The sequence below is a fragment of the Mugil cephalus genome, chromosome 19 (assembly GCF_022458985.1).
Source record: "Mugil cephalus isolate CIBA_MC_2020 chromosome 19, CIBA_Mcephalus_1.1, whole genome shotgun sequence".
NCBI lineage: Eukaryota > Metazoa > Chordata > Actinopteri > Mugiliformes > Mugilidae > Mugil > Mugil cephalus.
Genome location: NC_061788.1, coordinates 8,403,409 through 8,424,115, shown reverse-complemented (window position 1 = coordinate 8,424,115; position 20,707 = coordinate 8,403,409). Strand labels below are relative to the sequence as shown.

Below are 20,707 nucleotides of genomic sequence, written 5' to 3'. Positions count from 1 at the left end.
TCTGTGTATTCTGTATCCAGGTGATAGCCAGGTCCCATCCACTTGTTGCTATGCTGTTACCGGAAGTATCCGTATCCAGCTGGAGCTAGCAAACCCTAACGAAACGAGACAGCTAGCTACGCGCTAACTATTGTTGCTTAACTTGTTTTAGAGTGCGACCTGACAATAGCTTCTTCCGAAATTATTCTACACTTTGTTTTTACGATTCTTAATCATTAAAATAAATACGATAAATAAACAGCTATATTGACGACACGGACTCGCTGCATTTACCAGCATACATCGATGGGGGCGCTGTTTCTCCAACTTACATAATTGTGTATGGAAACATTCCAAACGATTAACATTTTATTTATTTATTTATACTTCCCCTTAGAAAATGAAAGCAATAACAATGCATTTTTTTGTCATTAAATGGCGCAGTCTTGATTTCTTGTATTTACCCATCCATCCAGACAAATGTAAACAGTGAGTCAAATAATACTGGAAACAAGATTTGCTGTTTTCCCTGGAAGCCGCTCACACAAACAGCTTGGTGCATGCTGACTGTAGATGCTGGTGAAATGTGTAATAGTTTTAATGGAATTATTGAATCAGGGTCACCCTGTCTGAGGGAAGTCATGGGTCACAGGATATGAGGCCACACACACACTAGAGAGGGAGAGGGAGAGGGAGGGCTTGGAGGCGCTTTAGTTGTATTAGCAAGGATAGGGATTACTGCGAGGAGGACATACAGTCAAGGAAAAAAAAAAAAAGGTTCTGCCATGTGTTAACAGTTTTTAGTGTAACTGATCGTCTGTGTCAGTGTCTACGTTTTCTTTCTGTATTGCTAAACAAATGCAAAGAGGTTTGTTTAAATGTTGGGTTTTTAACAAAGCAGACAGGAAGGAATATAAATAACTATGCATCCTTAGTTTAAATTTTAAAACATGTTAACATGTTCGTATCTCATTGTTTTCTCTTAACAATTTATCAAATACTTTCCTAATGTTTTCCTTAAATTGCTACCCCCCTCTTCTATAAGAGAGGGACTTGCTTCCTTTCATTCCCACTTAGCCCAACAACTCGCTGTCAACATATATGTAATTTTGTTTTTCATATTTTCCAATAAAGCTGTGTTCTTGAACAGAGCGCAGTGTGTATGGGGGGGTGGGGGGGCGGGAATCCTGTGGAAAGTGGGTCTTGTGAATGTAGGTCTTGTGTGAGACAGTGTGTGTGGGTAAAGCAGGCTTACAGTAGTAATCCTCTTCACAGACACCCATCTGACTAGCAGCAGGACGGGGACCAGACAGACACACATGCGTACATGCGAATGCGCTTGCTAGAAGGAAATCTGTTTTTTTCCTTCTCAGAAATACAATAGGTCCTGAAGGGGGCCGTCATCTCTAACCGAACGCTCGTCTCTGCCGTCTAGCATGGAAGACGTCTCCGCGAAGCATTTTCCAGTGCGTCTTCATTTCCTCAGGTGTGGCCCCCGAATTCTTTGCGCGATTGTTTGATACATTCCTTTTTCTTTTATCAGCCGCTTAAATGAAGTGGCTCCTCCAGGAAGCCGGACCCTCTGTTGACTTTATTGGTTCCTGAAATTTGTCATTACGGCTTCCTGGCTGTGATGTCATCAGCCGGGCTAATGACAGAGAGGAAGAGGGACATTCATCCCCAAATAACTCAGGAAAAACCGACCATTTTAAAAGGCATAATGAGCCTGTAGGAGCAGAGACAATGAGTTATGGCTCTGTCACAGTCTGACTCATTTTGTCTCGGAGGAAAATGCTTTTAAGATCCACAGCATGACATTAAAGTCCTCCAGTGACACAAAGTTGAGCCAATGTTGACTTTGGCCGTAATGAGGACAAAATCAAACTTGAAAGGTTTTAGAGGAGTGACTTGAATTATGCACTAAAACGAACGAGGAAAAAACCCAGAAATACGCCGCACAAGAACTGTTATTTGAATTTTTTTTTTTTATTTTGGCATTTCTTTGTTTTGCATTTATATTAAGCAAAGTGCATCTTATTTTCTTTTTCTCGTCAACACATTGCACAATACATAAATAATGATGCATATAAAACGTCTTCATATTTACAATTAATAATATATTTATATATAACATAAAATACATTTTTTTCGCTTCTTAATTAAATCTTAGTCATTTATTAAACAAAGTCCGAGAATTTTATACTTTCTTCTTCTTTTAAATCCTTCTTTTTTTTCCTGTTTGAACCTCTGGAACAAAGAAAAAAAAAAGGAGCAGAGGGTTTAAGTCTGTTTTGTGAGGAGGGGCAGGAGGGGTGAGGGTTTGAAGAAGAGGAGGAAGGCTGCTGCTATCGGGTGTTGAAGATGACCTCCAACCAGCACGGGCAGCTACTGATGAACTGTCTGGTGTAGCACTGTCCCCAGCCTTTCACAAAGCTTATCTGCACTGTGAAGCCCGTGCGAGGCTGTTGCGTGAACTCGTGGTCGTTGGGCCTCTGCAGGCTGCCGGCCTTGTCATAGTCAAAAGCTTTGATGGAGAATCCGGGGAACACCTTGTGCACCAGCAGCGTGCGCGAGTCCGGGTTGTCCAGTGTGGCCGACTTAATGAAGATGGGATAGCAGCTGCGGTTGTAGACCCACACCCCGTCCGGCTCGCGCGTCAGCTGGATGCCGTAGCCGATCTTGGCCCGCACCATCTGCACCAGTTGGGACTTGTTGTCGGAGCAGAGCTGGCCCAGGCAGAAGCCGTTCCCCTGAGGTAGATCGTAGAAGATGTCCAGAGAGGGCTCCTGGACTGAGTAGAGGCGCCCCACGCGTGTCTTCTCCTCCCAGTATGCCACCACGCACCAATGGGCCCGTTCACCAGACTCCTGCAAAGCCAGGGAATCTGAAAGAGACACAGACGAGAGGGTTGGTTAGATTTGCGGAAAGTGGCACCAAAAGTGGAATGATAAGAATTGGACTTTAAAATATGTAGAAGAAGAGAAGAAAGAGAAGAAATAAAGATAGGATAGATAGGATAGTGCAGGGGGGAGGTGCTACAAGTTTAAATTTCTGCATTAACATAAATCCAACACAGCTTAATACTGAATGCAAAATGACAACAATAATGTATATTTATAAATGGCATTAGGTTGAGTTTAATATAGAACACATGTAGTAGGTGGGGGGGTCCCTACTTAATCTCTCCATCAGTTTTGGGTCCCTGGCCAGAAAAATGTTGGAAGACCCCTAAACTAAAGCAAAGGCGACACCGAGCTACTTAAACATTGCAACCACTTCTTCCTTATCCCTGTTTTGGGAAATGGAGAATTTGCTTTAGTCGAGAGCCAAAGCTAAACTGTCATCCTCAGTTTCTGCCACACAGGAAAACCATGTTGGAATTCCTGGACTTCAGACAAGGAAAGCAACTCGGAGACACTGGCAGGCAAGTGTCCACATGCAGTACAATATTTATGCAGGCATTAAGCGCTTATCTTCTGTCTGGCTCGCTGTATTTTTGTAGCGGCGCGGCCAACAATGTACTGACGTCAACCCCCCGACCGTCCTGATCATCTCTCGCGCGGCAAACGTGCTTCGCCCCTCGCTGTAGGAAACTAGAAACTATCTCTGGCCTCGCGTTTGACAAAGATGAGGCAACGGCGGCGGGACGGGACGGGACGGGATGGGACGGGGGGGACTTTCGGCGCAAACGCGTAAACCGGGTTTATCTGACGAGCGGGGAAAGGCCGTTAACTCTCAGACCCTGGTGTCTGAATCGTTGACAAGCTGGGCCTCTCCGGTCTAAAGTTTCCCCTGAGCGTAAAAGAAGTGTAGCGTTGGCCGCGCTCCAGTTTCCGAACCTCCCCGCGCCCGCCCGCCCACCCTCCCTCCCTTCTCCTCGTCCCCCTTCAGAGTGCCTCCTGCGCCGTGCCTCTCCCCCACCACCCCCCTTCATATCTCTATTCCACAGAAATCTGGCTCCCAGCTACTCCCAGCCAGAAAAGTGGGAGCCAGTCAGGCGCAAGGGAAATAGAGGGAGACAGAGAGAGCACAAGAGGAAAGAAAGAGGGGGCGGGGTGGGGAAGAGAAGGAATGCTTTCTGCATATTTTGACTGTTACTTTTGCAACTTTGCTTCCTCTTCGGATTTTTAAGCGTCTCCTGTGCTTTTCGGGGTCAGCACCTAATTGCAGCGGCTTCTATCAGCGGCTCAGTCGTCTTTTATGCTTCCTCGCGCGCATAAATCCTGCCTCCGCGAGACACTCAAAGGTTAAGAAAGCTTGGGAGAGGGGAACATACATGAACGGGCTGCTCTCATTTCAGTTTCCAAATCAACCCCCCCCCCTCAGCAAGCCCGCCCGCCCCTACCCTGCTCTCATCTGGCGGTAGCTGTGAATGTAACCGGTAATTTGGAAGGTCCCGTCTCGAGACAAACTGCAATGTTAATGCGGCAGGATCTCAGCCGGCCCGAGCGGACTTACCCCGGCCTGTCATTAGCCTTCATTAGACACAGGGAGAGGGGGGTGGGGTGGGGTGGGGGGACGGGGAAAGAAAAAGACAACACTGGGAGAAGAGAGACAGAAACAGAGGAGGAGGAAGGAGGCAGAAAAACTGAAAGCATGCCCTCCATAAAACAAGAGGGGCTGTGCGCTTTGAAGTTGGTTTGCACCGAGCCTGGGGGAGTTTATCGTAAATCCGTCCTCATGGGGTGCAGGAGGGGGGGAAACTAAGTACCCAGCTATCTACCTTTGACTAAACGGAGGAAAAAAAGGCATTTATCTTCGAGATAAGAGGCAGAAAGCGTCTTTTGTGTCTGCGCGCCGACGTCGGAGAATCTCCCAACAATGGCGGCCGAGGGGTTGCACCCCGGCCTGCTCTCGCACGGGAACGGGCTGATAAGGAGAAGGACTTTCTCAACAGCTGACAGTGGGCCTGCTGGTGGAGCTCACCTGTGGGGCCCTCTCTGTGTGTGTGTGTGTGTTTGTTATTGCTGCTAGAGACAGGGCCTGGCGTCAGAGGTCATTAGAGCGGCTGCCTGTCTGAGCCTGTCATTGCAGCCTGAAAACACCCTGCTATTCAGAACGGCCCCGTTTCCCCTCCCTCGTCGCCTCTCCTTCCCTCTCAGAGACTGGTGCTAAGTGAGATCAGCACAGGGCAGAAAAGCGAGGGATGGCAGGAAACCCGACAAGGGAAAACAAAACGGCCAGCGCAGAGCGCGAGCCGATAGCGTTGTGGTTTAAAACGTATTCAAATACAAAAAAAAAAAGTCCCATCGGGCCGGAGGTGTTTATAATCAGCCGAGCATCCCGCGCTTCCCTAAGTGCAAGATGATAGTGTCTCTTTTGACTGGTCCTCGCTGACTGACAAATAGTTTTTCAAAATCCATACCCCCCCCCCGAGTTTGTATCGCAGACGTCTGCAGTGTTCTGTCCGGCTCAAATGACCCTGACAGGTAAACAAACTTTTTTTTTTTTTTTTTTCCTGCTCGGCGTCTGAGCGCAGAGAAAGCGAGACGAGCAGACTCTTCCATCTGCGGGGCGGCGCCTTGTGAAGAGCATGTTCACAGTTTGTTCTGACAGCAGATGAGCTTACACCTCATGAGTAATGCTGCTGAACACACAAACACACACACACACACACACACACATATATCAACCCAGCCCCCCCCCCCCCCCCCCCCCCCCACCACACACACACTAATTTAAATGGCGCCAGATCGTCACGGCTCGCTCTACCCGCGAGACTTAACCGAACTTTAATTTTTTAACAAACCGCGTGTTCGCATGTGTGTGGTGCCCGCCTTGCGTTACAGCCCGACACTATTTCAGGTGCTCCTCCCGTAGGTGTGTGTGCGTGTGTGTGTGTGTGTTTGCGTGTCAAGCGGTGTCGTCACAGTGTCACGGCGTCTGTCCTGGTGGCGTCGGGTTACCGTCAGGTCCTGAATACTTTCAGAGGCTTGCGCCGTCCCTGTCTGTACATCCGTCTGTCAGCTTTCTGGATGTCTGCCTATCGAGGCATTAGCCCGCGTCTTGCTGCCTCCCCACCTGCTCGTCTGCACCGCGGCCTTTCAGCCCTCGTGTCTCGGGCTTCTCCTCCTCAGAGATAAGTTGGCTAGCCGGCAGCCCGAGGCCATCTGTCACCCTAGCTCTTTCTGTTCTGCACTCCTGTCAGTTGTCTGCTGCTGCTCTGTCCCATTCTGGTTTCTCCCATGGGGTCCACACACAAACACCCCTCCCAAAATAAAAAAAAAATAAAAATATAGACTTTCCCTGCTGGTCCACTACAAAGCAAAACACAGAAGAAAGCTTAAATGCTGACAGATCAAAAGATGTGCTGCTGAAAGGTAGTGGAGCAGAGTGCTCCGTGTCATTGTGGACGGTAATAAAAGGCCTTATAAAAGCAGGTTTTGCAATGTAAGAAATGTAACCTAAGCAGGTGGCGTGAGCTAATGTGGATGTCAGCCATTAGCGGCGCCGTGAAAAGCAGAAGCAGCATATTGCTCGTGCGTTTTCTCTGTGTTTAATAGATGACCGGCTTATGTTGTGCGTGGCGGGGGCGTGAGGCTACTGCAACATACCAGAAAACTGTAAATATCTGTTGTTAAATAAGCCTCATCGGAATACTGGAAATAAAAATGAATAAAAAAAATCTTTTAGAACAAGGGCGACAGATTTGGCAAATGGACAGGGTGTTAGCTCCCCTGTGGTTTTTAATGGTCCACGGGCTTAAATAGCGTACGCCACGCTAGCTGAGACAATTGGACTCGGTTGAGGGGAGGAGGGGGGAGGCTTAGAAGTGGAGTGGGGGAAGCAGACAGGGTTCTTCTCCTAAGGCCAGAAACACAGTCTGGAAAGGTTAATCATTACCTCTGTCTGACTCCACACACACACGCGCGCGCACACGCACGCACACACGCGATTGCTACTATTCTTAGAAGTCAACACAGTCACAGAGTAACACGCTTACACCGCCGCGCACCCAATTTTCAACCTGAACACTTTCAACATGGGTAAATAGTGAGGAGGCTCCTGAGATCTGTCTCGCATCGATCCCTGAGAGCTTTCTACGTGCGTGTGTGTGTGTTTGTGAATCGCTCAGCGCAGACGTGTAATGACCCTGTCGTCATCAGACACACACACACACACAGAGCGGCTGAAAAGAGGAATGAGGAAGACGTGAAGGAAACAGCTCGTGGGGGGAGGAAAGGCTCTACACGGTGCCTTATTTTCTAAGTCAACACCCTCTCTCGAGCCGGGGAAAGTCTATTCCAAAGGTCAAGGGTCACCCTGGAGGCATTCCTTTTGTTCTCTCTGCCGTAGCGCATATATATATATATATATATATACTGTATACTCTCAGCCCTGTGTTTGTGTGCTTCTATGTGCAGTGAAAGCTGAGCACTTCTGTCTCATTGTTCACAAAAAAATATTTGGTCTCATTGATTTTTTTTTTTTTTAGGCTAGTTCTCTACAGCGGGACTGCCATCATCATTTATTTTCACCTGCAGGAAGGAATTCTGTGAAAGGTAACCGCTTCGGTGAGAAAAAAAAAAGAAAAAAAAAAGTCAGTGTTCCTGTGGACACAGAGGACTGTCCTCATCTCACATCATTATAACTGCACAGCCTTGAAAGCTTAAGCCAGTGCTGAAAGGTAATGATTCAATCTGCTCCTGACTGGGAACGGTTACTTGCTGTGCAGAAGCACCGTTTGCCCTAAAAACCCGCTGGTCCAGCAATGAACCCCTTGAAAGACAGTCAGACTGAGTCACGACGGACATCTGTAACTCAAGAAACATCACCAGCCTTAGTCTGTCACCTACATTTCCCACGATGCAACTAGACAACCATCAGTTTATTGGAAAATTCTGGTGAGTTGTGCTAGTCACGGCTAATGTAGCTGTGCAAGTCGTGGCTAACGTAATTGTGCTAGTCACGGCCAACATGCTTATACTAGTCACGGCTAACATAGTTATGCTAGTCACAGCCACCGTAGTTTCGCTAGTCACGGCTAACATAGTTATGCTAGTCACAGCCACCGTAGTTTCGCTAGTCACGGCTAACGTAGTTGCGCTAGTCACAGCTAACATAGCCTTCAGCCAAAAGCCAGAAAAGACTGAAACACCTCCACACATATTCAGGTGTACATCAAAAGAAAACTTTAAATACACAAGAATTCATCCAATTCCCATTAGTCGAAAACAAGCTACTGTGAGACTTTTGATATACCAAGTAAAAATGATGCACTAGAGACAGCCATGATCAAGACTTATTCCAGCGCTGGTTCAGACAAACAGACAAATGGGTGGTAGTAGGTTTAGAAGCTGTGTGAAGCCCCCCACCCTCCCCCCCTCATTTCAGCTAACGTAAATAAGCCCTGATGGCAGGAAAACCACACAGGGGAGTGGCACGGTTTCGCTATCTACAGATCTGACTCCTTGCAGAAACACAGATAGAGAGAATGAGTTGCAGACACGCCATCCCTAACATGAACCATCCGGCCGCGACCGGGAGCAGATAAGGAGGAGAAATGGCGCGTGTTTTCCTCCTGCCTCCAACTACAGCGTAATTTTCTCTGAGTGGACGGTTCTGTTGTAATTACGCCATTCCACATGTCCCGATGCCACTCAGGCACATTCTGAGATAAAACGCGGGGACGTTGCGTAATGAAGCAGCATCTTCCATCTGGATCCACACTATCGCAGCATTACAATACTTTTTTTTTTTTTTTTTTTGGCAAAGACGGACATTTTGTTCCCCTGCAACACCTCCTTCCTACTCCTGCTGAGTTATTATTCCAACACTTCATCATGCTGACCCTCTCTCTCTCTCTCACACACACACACACACATACACACACACCACCACCACCACTCCCAGCCCAGATTTCCCAGGGTGACAGGACAAATAAACACGAGCTAGTCGGACACAGGGTGCCAGGCAGGCTGTAATGATGTCATCAGCTAACTTTTACAAACACACAAGTCAGGAGATTACCCGCAGGATCTATATCTCAAAGTCATGTACATACACACACACACACAGTCATGGAGGCTACAGACAGATGGACAGACAAGCCCAACAATCACCCACATTGTTGTGGCACTGAAACACCGTGGGAACCGAATAATGCGGACACCACAAACAGGGAGACACACAACCAGCAGAGCCAGTTGCGCGCCGTCTGGGCTTCTTTTTTTTGTTGTTGTTGTGTCGTTACTGTGTTATTAATGCGCCTCTGTATTCCCGTGAACGCGTGTGTTTAGTCTGTGACAGAGATGTGGCTACTGACAGGGTCCCGTCTGTCGCAGAGATAAAAACAGACTCTGCTCCTCTGAGCGCACAAAAGACAAAGTGACTACATGAATGAGCAAAGTGGGAGGGTGGAGACAGAGGGACTGTGTGTCACACCAAAGGAGTCTGACACACACACATACGCAGGTTTGCGGGCATGTGTCTCCACTTATTTCCATTTCCGTTTTCTTATCCGGCTAAAGGAGGGTTCCTCTCCCTCCCTTCCCCTTCACACATTCAACCCGTTCATATCTTCATACATTGAGGTAATGTTAAAATCCACTTCCACAGAGCGACTGCAAACCAAAACAATGTTCATCTTGTTCTGGGCTTCCCTCCAGCTCTGGCCCCGAGCCAAACCTGCACAGCCCTCCTTTCAATCAGCAGTGCTATGCTAAGGTAGGTTAATGCTTTCAACTGTAAATGCTATCTCGACGCCGCCACAAGGCAGCACGAAAGCATCCGAAGATGAGAAAAAATCCCAAACGCATGCAAGCAAGGCACACTTTCCTCCCCTCCCTTTTTTTTTCCTCTCCTTCCCTCCGCTTGCTGTTTTTTCGATTTGTGCAGCATAATGACACAGGGTGGGGAACAGAGGACGGCCAAAACCAAAATTAAGTCCCTTGCCAAGAGGCGGCTTGGCTGCCGCGCAAGGAGAGGAAGTGGGGAGTAATGAGAGATCCTGGCCCGGCACGGAGCGGCCCGGCTCTGCTCCGCTCAGCTCGCTGGCTAACGCACAGCCTCCAAATTACAGAGAACAGAGCAGAGCTGCCGGCCATCTACTCCCTCCACCCAAAGCCGCCATCTTCTCCAGCTCTCCATTCCTTCCTCTTAAAAGGAGACGAGAAAAAAAATAAAATAACAAAAGGGAAAATTGAGATAGGACCAAAACAGAAAGCGGCGTTCATTTTCTCCTAAAAGCCTCTCTGCAGCGGGGTCGCCCGGCCATAAAAAAAAGGGCGACGCGTGCATTTATTTTTATTTTATTTTTTTGGACGGGGGAAGAAGTAAAACAAATGTTACATTTTCTCTCTTTTCTTGTTCGGCTCCCCCTCCCTTCTTTCTGGTTGGTGTTTGTTTTCCGTCAAGATGAGGCCTCGGCTGCCTCCCCGCTCGCTCGCCTTTTCCTCAAAGACATGAGGTCATATCCTGTGCGGCCCTTTCCTCTCCCTGCTAACCCAAACAAGGCAGGAATGCTGAGGGAGACTGAGGGTGCTCTGTTTCGGAGCTGAGCTCTTAATTGCTGGAAGTTAGGTTTAAAAAAAAAAAATCAAAAAAAATCAAAAGATAGTGTCTTGGGTATTATGTCGCCGATGTGTAATTAAAAACCTCCAATCCAAACACATCCAAAACAACACGCCGTTATTGTTCCTCTCCGCGGGTTTGTGCCAAAATGGGTCGTTTCTTCGGGGCCCTCTATGTGACACAAAAAACGAGTCTGATTTAATGAGCCGAGGTGCCAAGACTAAATTTAATCTCTGTCAGAGCCCCTGATGAAGGTTATACCACCAGCCGATTCGCTGGATGACTAATTGACTGACTGAAGGGCCGGCCGACTGTCTGTCGAGTGAGGTGGTATAAGAATACAACTCAGCCTAAATTTAACCTGCAGTGGGAGGAAGCGCCTGTGTGACAGTCGGCCGTGCGCCAGGGCTCGCACCAGGTCATTCTATCCGCCTGCCTGCCTGTGTGTGTGTGTGTGTGTGTGTGTGTGTGAAAAAAACTGTGTGTGTGTGTGTGTGCGTACATGTCACCACAGCCCGACTGGATCCTCTTACACGCAGGCTCTCCGGGTCAGTCCCCAATGGCACCATCAGGCATGCCACTGGCACACACACATCAACGCTACACTTCCAAGAGTTTGGAACAGAGGTCTCTAGCTCGACATTAACGTGCACACATGTACCCAATGATAATGCTGCGATTAAATGCATCCAAATCAAAGATTAGCACCGTAACCTCAAGAGTAAAGAAAGTTGCCTTGGTCCAGTTTTTTTTTTGTTCACACGGTCCCAGACTCCACTCAAAGTGCCGTCTCTTTTAGGGTTTTATTCAGGCAAGAAGTTTTCATACCGGAACCAACGGCACTAAACACGATTAAAAACTCTTAAAAGCTTCTTCAGCTCGGGCAAAATGGACGACCGTCGGCTCGAACGCGAGGCTAAGCCGCCCCGTAAAGTCGACCCGAAGGATCCCTTTCCGCGCGTTCACTTCACGACCGGCAGTCCTCTTAACCCCGGCCTGATCTCCGTTTCAAAATCTCTCTTTTGATCTCTCGCCTCAGTTCCCGGGTGAACCCAAACCTCTGAGCTAAGTCCTCGCCCCGGATCAAACCAAGATCAGCACCCCAACACCCAGTTTCAGGCCTCCAGCCATCGACCACCTCCTCCTCCTCCTCCTCTCCAATTCCCTCCTCTCCGCTCTGTTCCAAGCTGATGACGTGAGCCAGCGAGAGGAGCTTTGGAGCTGGTAGCCTGGCAGGCAGCCTAGTTTGCATTTGCGCTTGTCGCTGTCGCCGCTCACTTAACTCCTTCCAGCCTGGACCGTCTAGGCCTTTTCCGAGGCGGATAAACAGGGAAGAACCTCCTCTCCCTTCGCCCTGAACTGTGCATTTCTTCAGCGCAACGTTCTACAGTTGCTCAGACTCAGCCTCCGCCGCAAGGGAAGGCAGCGTCCGCTTTACTAACTATACTATATCCCAAGCCCTTAATTAATCTACTCCGACGCAAAAAAAAAAAGTCTTGCTGACTTCAAGCCTTTGCCACTCTCCTTCCCTCTGAGCCTCTCTGTTCCCTTTCCTCTCTGTAAATATGTCTAGAGAAGAACATAAAAAAGGGCAGAGTGAGTGAATTAGAAGGTCAGCGGCGGGCCTCTGGGAGAGCCATGTTTCTTTTGTCAGGGCCCCAGAGGGAGGGAGGAAAGTGGGAAGAAGCAGGGAATGAGGAAGGGAGGGAGAAAGAGGAGCAATGGATTAGTCTTTTTTTTTTTTTTTTTCTCCTCTTGACTTGCCAGGGAAACCGTGATGGCAGAGCTACTCCGGCTACATCCCGCCCCGGCCTTTCTACCTTTGCCGCTTCCACTGAGGAGGCCCCATTCACTGGCTGAGCTCGCTGCCACTGCCATGTCATCCTCGCCAGGAAGGAAAACAGGGGAGGAGGAGGAGGAGAAGGAGGAGGAGGAGGAGGAGGAGGGGTGGCGTGTATGCCTTACAGAGGGAGGGAAAAAAGTAAAGGAGGGCGCCTGTTAGGACTCCGCGTCTTGGGTTTCGCAGTTTGAACTTAAAATGTGTCTTCAGTTAACGCGAGCGGGGAGGACGCCGTTGTCCATCCGACGGTCGGGGAGAAGAGGCGGAGGAGAGGAGAGGAGAGGTTCGTTTCTGGCTCCGCTTCTCTTGTAAGCAGCGCTCTGATCTCTTCCCCCGTCTATGAACACACACAACGCAGACAGGCAGGCTCAACCCGCCTCCTCCTCCTCCCCCTCCTCCTCCTCCCCTTCCTCCTCCCCCCTCCCAACCAAACAAAGGAGGGGGGAAAATGGGCAGCGAACACCAACTGACATAAAACAGGCTTTAAAGGCCCGGTAATGAGAACCATCTGAGGCAAAGGGAAAGCAGAGAACAGCAACGGCGCAATCTCAGGCAAACTCTTTCTCTCGCGAAACACACCATCTTATTCCGCAGCCTGCGGACAGGGCGACGGGGCAGGGAAGGCAACGCTGCCAAAAGGGATTATGGGAGAAGCCTAAAAACACGTCCTGCATGAGAGCTGGAAGAAAGAAAGGCGCCTGTGTCTCGCTGCGATCCGCACAGAGCCCAGAGGAGTGTTAACCGCCTACAAAGACATCCCCTGTACACACAAACACACCCAAACAAACACTCAAATGTAAGTCGAAGCCTTCTTTCGCTGCCCCCACCGCCGCCGCCGCCGCCGCCACTGCTGCCGCCGCCGCCGCCACCTCCCCCCCAATACCACACGCACAGAGCATATTCTTCTCCAAACAACGGTTCGGCGTGTTTGTCTTCCATTACAACATAACACGGAAAGGGATGAGAGGGAGCGGGAGAGAAGAGGAGAAGAGAGGAGCGTTGTTCAAAGAGCCAAGAGGGAGGAATTTATGTGGATGTGGGAGAAATACACCACCCGCCTTCACTGGCTTTTTTATTACAGAGGGGAAGCAGGGGCCCCCACAATCACTGCTTCATCATCACAAGTATGGAGGGGAGATGAGTGTGTGTGTGTGCGTGTGCGTTCGGAGGAATGCACGGGAGAAGGAAAAGAAAATAATGTGGAGGATGAGCAGAAAAAGGCAAGAAAAAGGGCGATGGAAGCAGGGAATCGTTTTGTAGAAGCGTTTACCTGAAAGCCCCACAGGGGCCGAGTAAGTCGTTCCCCCAGTATCACTGGATGAAGGTCCAGAGTCTGGAGAATCTAATGGAGACAGAGAAAGAGACTTTGAATTAGTACTGTGTGCATGTGTTTGCATGTGTGCGTTTGCATGTGTGTGAGGGGAGACGGCAAAGAGGCAGCAGCTGTGAGGCCGTCAATCACCCCGGTGAAATCAATGCCTAATGAAGACGCTGACGACGAAGCTCACACTCTCTCACACACACACACACACACACACAATCAGAGAGAAGACTAACAGCAGAGAGTTCCTTACACCCCCGATAATCCCCCATAATCCACCGCTTCAGGAGGAGCGTCGGCCCTGCTTCTCTGCACAGGCGAAGCCGCTCGTCGGCGGAGGGCTAAGTTCCCCCGGCTAACGGACCGAGGCGAGCGTTTGATCTGCGCCCGGCGGCCGAACGCCGATCGGAACGTTACAGGAGGCCGCTCCGGGCCTCGGCCCGTTCTCCTGCTCCTGCATCTTTCAAGATGGATCGGAGGCGCCTCCAGATAAGCGAGGCGCGCGTGGGTGGCGCGGAATTTAACATTTAAGCAGGACACCCTCCGTCTTGGCAAAAAAAAAAAAAAAAAAAAAAACAATGAAGCAGACTGAGCTCTGACAGGCCTTGAAAGCTGTTTTCTATAAATCTTCTTTATGGCGAGGCAGCCGCCGCACAAGAGAGAGAGGAGACCTCTTCCTCTCCCTCTTTTTTTTTTTGTTGTTGCATTTGAATGCTAAACTCCCACCAAGGCTTGTAACGTTAAGACTAGTTTCAACATGACACCTGAATGGGAGCTCTGACAAAACGGCTGCGTGCGCCGCCGGCGCCGGCGCCGCCGCCGGGAGGAGGCTAGCTCTGCCGCGGAGCTTCTCCTCGTCGCCCGGTATCCTTTGATGATACATTTCTTTTGCTGCACGTCAACCCCAGTAGGTGGTGGTGGTCCTGACTTATCTGTGATGGTCTGATTATAATTTTAGGTTATTCACGGCGACTACAGACCATATAACCTAGTGGTGGTGATGATTTAATCCACATATGGTGAGGAGGAGGAGGCGGTTTCTGTTGAGCGCTCCCGTACTCCTGCGAACAGTTCTCAACTCACTGGGCTCCTGTTTGACCGAGCAGAGCTACGAAGCCGAGACCAGAGCCGTTCGCCCCCTCCACCCCCACCCCCACCCCCAGCGAGCCCTAAACTGCCTTCCGCCCCGCTCCCCCCGCCTGCTGGACGCGGCCCGCGCGCTGCTGCGGTCACGGTAACGAGATGCACGGGCACAAGCCGGCCTGCCTCGCTTTCATTGGCCGCCAGCAGCCTTACCCCGGTCTCCCGGGCAACAGTTCACAGCTGACCACAGGGGCTGAGGGGGCATCAGAGAGAGCGAAGCTAAACAGTGTGTGATTTATATTCCCCAGAGCTGAAACAAGGTAGCGTTTCATGCCCGGGCTGCTTTCATATCGCCGGTCGCCGCTGGATTCGGGACGGGCACCCTGGCACACAAATCCCCACTTCCTGCTCACTGGCATCATAAAACGATCATCATAAAACTCCATCCGCTTTCGCGCGCACATTTACAACACTTTTCTTGAAGTTGCCAGCGCAGATCTAGACGCCCTGATGATTTATCGCGGCCAAATATAAAGCAAGTGCTAAGAATATTATACAAAATTTGCAACAGCCTCCGGTGATGGGAAGAAGCCTGTGAATGACAGCTCCCCGAGGCCGCAGGGGAAAACCCGTCTTCCTACGTGATAAGCTCATCAGTCCTGCGTGTGCAAGTGTGTATACGTGCGCGCCCTCCAGCACGCTCCATTGTCCTATTAATATGTCGTTCACGCTCCTTCGCCAATACCGAGACACGCAGACAAACAAGAGTCTCCTTTGATTAACCACAACTGCAGCTGCACCGGCTGAATGCAACCAAATGAGGAAACAGAATCACAGGTAAGCCCGAGACTGTCGCACTTTTTTTTCACCCACATGCGACTTTGAGGAAATATTAAAACGGGCGCCAGAGAAATCTGACACTTTCCTCCACTGCTCTTAATTTCCCCCACACACTGATTCAAGTTTTTTTTTTCCTTTTTTTTTGGTTTGCTGCGAGAGAGAGGGGGAAACAGGATGGCAACGCGAGTTGTATAATCATTCCGTTCGTCTTCGTCCAGCTCGCATTTCCTATTTATCTTCTCGTTTCCTTTCATCACGGGAAAGTCTCCAGCTGAACTCATGCAGAGGCGCTGGCTCTGAAACGAGACGCCGGCGGAGCCGCAGGGACGCGTCCGCCGCGTCGCCGTTCGCTTTCCAGGATTCGCGACGAAATGTGCCTGCGTTTAAGGCTCAAAGTGCCACAATGCAGCCGGGGAACGGTGAATGAAGACGACAAAGACGGAGGGAAGGGAGGCTTTGAAGCGGCCGCAGCTGCAGCTGCGATGACTTCCTATTGTTTCCACTCACTGAAAGCCACTTTCTCCTTCTCCTGTCTAACTGGCCAGATGACTGGTCATTGTTCAAAGCCGAGTTTTTTTTCTGAGCAGACAGGCAGACGGGCGAGACGCAGAAGTGAGCAATATAAAAAAAAAAAAAATCGCGGCTTAACAGTCCAACACTCAGTCATTTATGTATTTGTCACCTTCTCTGTGACACCAAGAGAGGCTGTTGTCTGTCTCCCTTTTCTTCCTCTCCAGTCTCACACTATTCTGGTTATAGCGTGAAATTTAACACACTTCAAAACTGACTTAACTGGCGATGACATAACCCGGTGCCTTTTTCCTGCACCGGGGCGAGGTGGGGGTGGGTGTGGGGTGGGGGGGGGGTAAGATTGAATGACAACCATGTGGAGTCTGGCACAGGTGGAGGGAGAAAACAATTAAGCCGGAGCAAAACGCGTTAAGGGGGAGAGAGAAAGAAAAAAACAAAACAACCGGTGCCATCATGAGAAATTAAATGTCGTAGACTAACCCCCTAAGACATCTAAACAGAGAAGTGGGACAGACACACACACACACACACACACACACACACACACACAAGCCCTCAACCTTAATCTGTTGATCATTTCAGCTGATAAAGGCAGGCTGGCTCCAGAGACGCCGCTGTCTGCCTGTTTCTCTCTGTGCCCCGATTCACAATAGATAGATGGACACACAAACAGAGTCCCCCCCACCACCCTCCCCCTTCAGACACACACACACACACACACACACACACACACACTGCCCCTGGTGATGTGCCAGTCAGTCTATATAGCTGGTATCTCAACTTTGTACTGCCTTGCCCTGGCTGCCAGCCATGCTCGAACTGGCCAGCCAGCCAGGCGTGCCACTCTGCTGCTATCATAAATCACAACATAACATGGAGCCACTTCCTACACACACACACAGATACACACACACACACAGACACACACCAAGGCACCACAGAGATAGTGTTCAAAATCATATGCATATGTAGCATCAGTCACATGGACAACGCATAAGCATGTGCGAGTACTAAAAAGCATTTTCTTTTTCTTTCTTTCTTTTTTTTTTTAAGTGTTTTGCAAGGCAAATGTGGTGCTCTCGTGTATTCATCTAGCTCACCTGGTGGTTTAAGATAGTCCATGGGATAGCGCGAATATGGAGGAGGAGGAGACTCTGTGTGGAGGAGAAAAGGGAAAAAAAAGAATGAGTGCATGAAAGAAAAAGAAAAAAAAACAAGGGAGAGATCTTAAATTTACGATAAGAGTTGTCATTCTTCAGGGGAAAAGATTTGTGTCTCTCAGCTCCGCCTGGAGAGGGAAGGCTGAGAGGCCGGCCGGGCGGCTATTGCCTTTCATTGGCAGGCAGATAAACAGGGGGCCGCCTGGCGCCAGAAGGGCCACTATCAGCGTCTAGGACAAACTGAGATACGGGCCTCTTTTGGCCCGGGACACCAAGCAAGCGCGCGCGCGTACACACACACACACACGCACACTGAGACCCTGGAAACTTCACCGTGGAAAGACTGTAAAGCCCTGGCTGAGTCTGTGCGCACTTTGGAAATGCCAATTATGATATGTTGAAACAGTCCAGCAGACGGGCCCGTTTGTTTGGGAAGAGGGGCTTCGGTGAAGTTGCCGATTCGAGTCGGAATAAAGGGGGTCGTGAGTGCTTTGGCGCATTTAAGGTGCCAAACTCCGCGTCCTTACAGTGGACGTGCATTCTGATTAACGGAGCTGTGTTAAGACATCAACGCGTTCACCGCCGAAAAAAAACAAAACAAACAAAAAAAACACAACAGAACTCAAATTTAGTGGCGCCCCACTGCCGAAAACGCGAAGAGACCACTTGGCACTCTTCGGTCAAGTTTGACCTTATGGAAACTCGAGACAACTGTGCCAAGAGAGGTGATGTCATTTGAATTAGGCTAATTAGCCCTTTAGGAGTCTGGTAATTCTTTGACATAATGTCACAGTATCTGAATTTGTGCTTGATTTAAAATTGGGACCCACCACCAGAGAATTAAACGCAATTTCAGAACTTTTTTGCGGTTAAAGGATGAGGTTATTATAATAATCCAGCTCACCGAGTTCACACAGCCTGCTCATGTGGTGCGGGTTGCAGCAAATGAGCTCTGGGTTGATTTTCCCGTAGGATTCACAGCAAGACAGCCTCTTCAGCTCCGAGGAATGCCTGAGGTCCGGCCACCTGAACACTTTGTAGAGCAGCATGGGGAGAGAGTAAGACTGTTGACCCACTTTGGCGTCCACTTTGCTGGGCAGGAGCAAGCAAGGGCTTCGGGCACCCCCCTTGGACTCCACCGCCTGCAAAAGCACCTCTAATTGTTTCTCTTTGATCTTTTTCAGTATCGAGTGGGTCAACGCCTTCAATTCAGCCTCCGACCCTGCGTTGGACTTGGCCACCTTTGTCGTTTTGCCCATGCAGCAGCCCCCGGAGCCATGCGTCCCTCTATCCGCCTCCCCGTCGCCCTCCACGGGCGCACGGCTCCTCCAGAGTCGCCGGACGAGCCCCGATCGTTTGGTCCTAAACATGCGGGACGAAAAGATGATTTCCCGGCTAAAAAACGAGCATGGTGTCCGCAAATCATGAAGATTCCGGGATCCGAGTCCAGGCAATGACAAGCAGCCTGAGAAAATACGGTGGAAAAACTGGGAGCCGGATAAGCAGAGGAAATCTGTAGCATACGCCAGTCTCTGTTGCCTTCTCCTGCAGACTAGATGAATTAAAAGCAGCCAGTTTTCACGGGACAGTTAGCTCTCCCTCTTGGGATAAACTACCATCACCTTCGGGCATTTAAGACTGAGCTGAAATAAAGAATCTAGCAGCTTACACGGCAAACGGGCAACCTACTGCCGCCAGGCTGCATGTAGCCTGAAATGTGTTACAATCTTCACTTGGTGATGTGCAACCTAACGCTGGGAGCTGACCCCTTTAAAGCGTAACACTGTGCCGATTCTCAGCAAACAAAACACTGTTAAAAAGAATCCTTCTGTCTGTGCGCGCTGGCTGTGCTGGAAATGAAAGAAACCGGGGCCTAATTAAGCCTAAACGAAATTATCCCATGAAAACCGAGGCTCGCCGTTGTGTCTTCAAGAGCATTAATCCACAAAATCCTTGATCCGGCTGCACAGAGTAGGGCTCTCCACCAGGCTTGCGGTGGCTTTTCCTTTTTCTTTTTTTCTTTCTTTTTTTTATCCGTTATCGTCTAAATATGCCAGGCGTCTGCTGAGGATGTGGTCTGCTGGCTGGAGGGAGCCACGTCCAGAGAGACAGAGAGCAAATCCGAGACTGGATCGCCAACCCGAGTTGAGTTAGTAAAAGCCGAGAGAGGAGGAGGAGGAGGAGGAGGCGGCGGCGGCGGTGGAGAAGGAGGAGGGGGGAAAAAAGAGCGAGAGAGACCCTCGGTTTGCGTCCGCGCAGCCGAGCCTCGTAGCCTATTTTAGTAAAGGCGAATCCCTTCAGATAAAATAATCCAGCCTCGTATCTCGCACGAAGTTTCTGGGAGTGGAAGCAAAACGCGAGCCGACGAGTGATCCGGAGAGGAGCTAAAAGGCTCTGTGTCTGTAAATGAGGCGGATGGTTTGGGTGCCCTTGCTCCGTCTCCAGTCTCCGGTCACGTGTGCGTCTAGACACCCTGTCGCTTTAAAGAAATGTGATTGTGTTGCGCAAACAACAGATCAAGTAGAGCCCACGGCGCGCACACGCACGCAGTCAGCCAGGCAGCCAGGCAGGCGCGCACACACTTAAAAAAAAAAAAAAAAGCAAAACAAAAAAACTTTTCACCAAAAGAAATGGATCAAATTAAAGGTGCAAACTTTCAGTTTACCTCTTTACGTTTTTGAATGCTGAATGTTAATCGGGGGTTACTGAAGAGGTTTGCTAGCACAAAAATAAAAATAAAAACAGAACTTAACAAAAGTATTTTGTATATTTATTATAAAGCAATCATATAAACTAAAATTACTTAAGCTTCACCTCAAAATAAAACTTTTTTTTATTTTGCATTTTGACCACTCTACATACAGTTTTTCTTATTATTTGGATGTTTTGATTTGTTTATTTATTTATTTTTTTGTCCCAACGTTTCAGGGCTGGGTTGCATGCGGGGCAGGTTCCGATTAAGATTTTCAGAACTCAAAATTTCGGGCCAACACAAATAAAATGTGCCTGCGAGTCTAAGCTGAGGGTGAGAAGCGTCCCCGCTGAAACGTCCGAAGCCCAGATGGGAGCGCGCTGCTGCCGCCCTCTGGACGCCGCGCTCCTCAGGTGGGACAAACGCTACGACTGGGTCCGTTTTAATTATCAACGGGGCAGCTACCACCCACCCCAAGTTATCCAACAGAACAGTCCATCAGCTGAGGATCAATTTCCTGTCTTCCCTGACAGCGGATCTGTAATGGGATCTGCCCACTTTATTGCCGTTTTAAGCTGAATCCATATTTATTATGACAGGCATTGTAGTTTTGACTTTATCAAATGACTGTAATGTTCACCGCTTAAGAGGCATAAACACTCATTTAAAAGAGGGACATGTGTTTATTTTTATATATAAAGTATAATTTAAGGGTAGCATGCAAGGCTTCTTGTCTCAGCCATACAATT

The 20,707-nt window shown here is 49.3% G+C and overlaps 1 protein-coding gene across 1 annotated transcript; it reads right to left on the bottom strand.

Annotated features, from left to right (window-relative positions):
- Nucleotides 1-1,944: 1,944 nt before the first annotated feature.
- On the bottom strand, nucleotides 1,945-19,744 carry smad7 (SMAD family member 7). Its single transcript, XM_047569567.1, has 4 exons — nucleotides 18,171-19,744; nucleotides 17,207-17,260; nucleotides 13,602-13,673; nucleotides 1,945-2,863 (listed from the first exon to the last, which is right to left on the bottom strand). Exons 1-4 carry the CDS (start codon nucleotides 18,634-18,636, stop codon nucleotides 2,325-2,327), a joined length of 1,131 nt encoding a protein of 376 aa, XP_047425523.1. The 5' UTR covers nucleotides 18,637-19,744; the 3' UTR covers nucleotides 1,945-2,324.
- Between the last annotated feature and the right edge of the window lie 963 nt (nucleotides 19,745-20,707).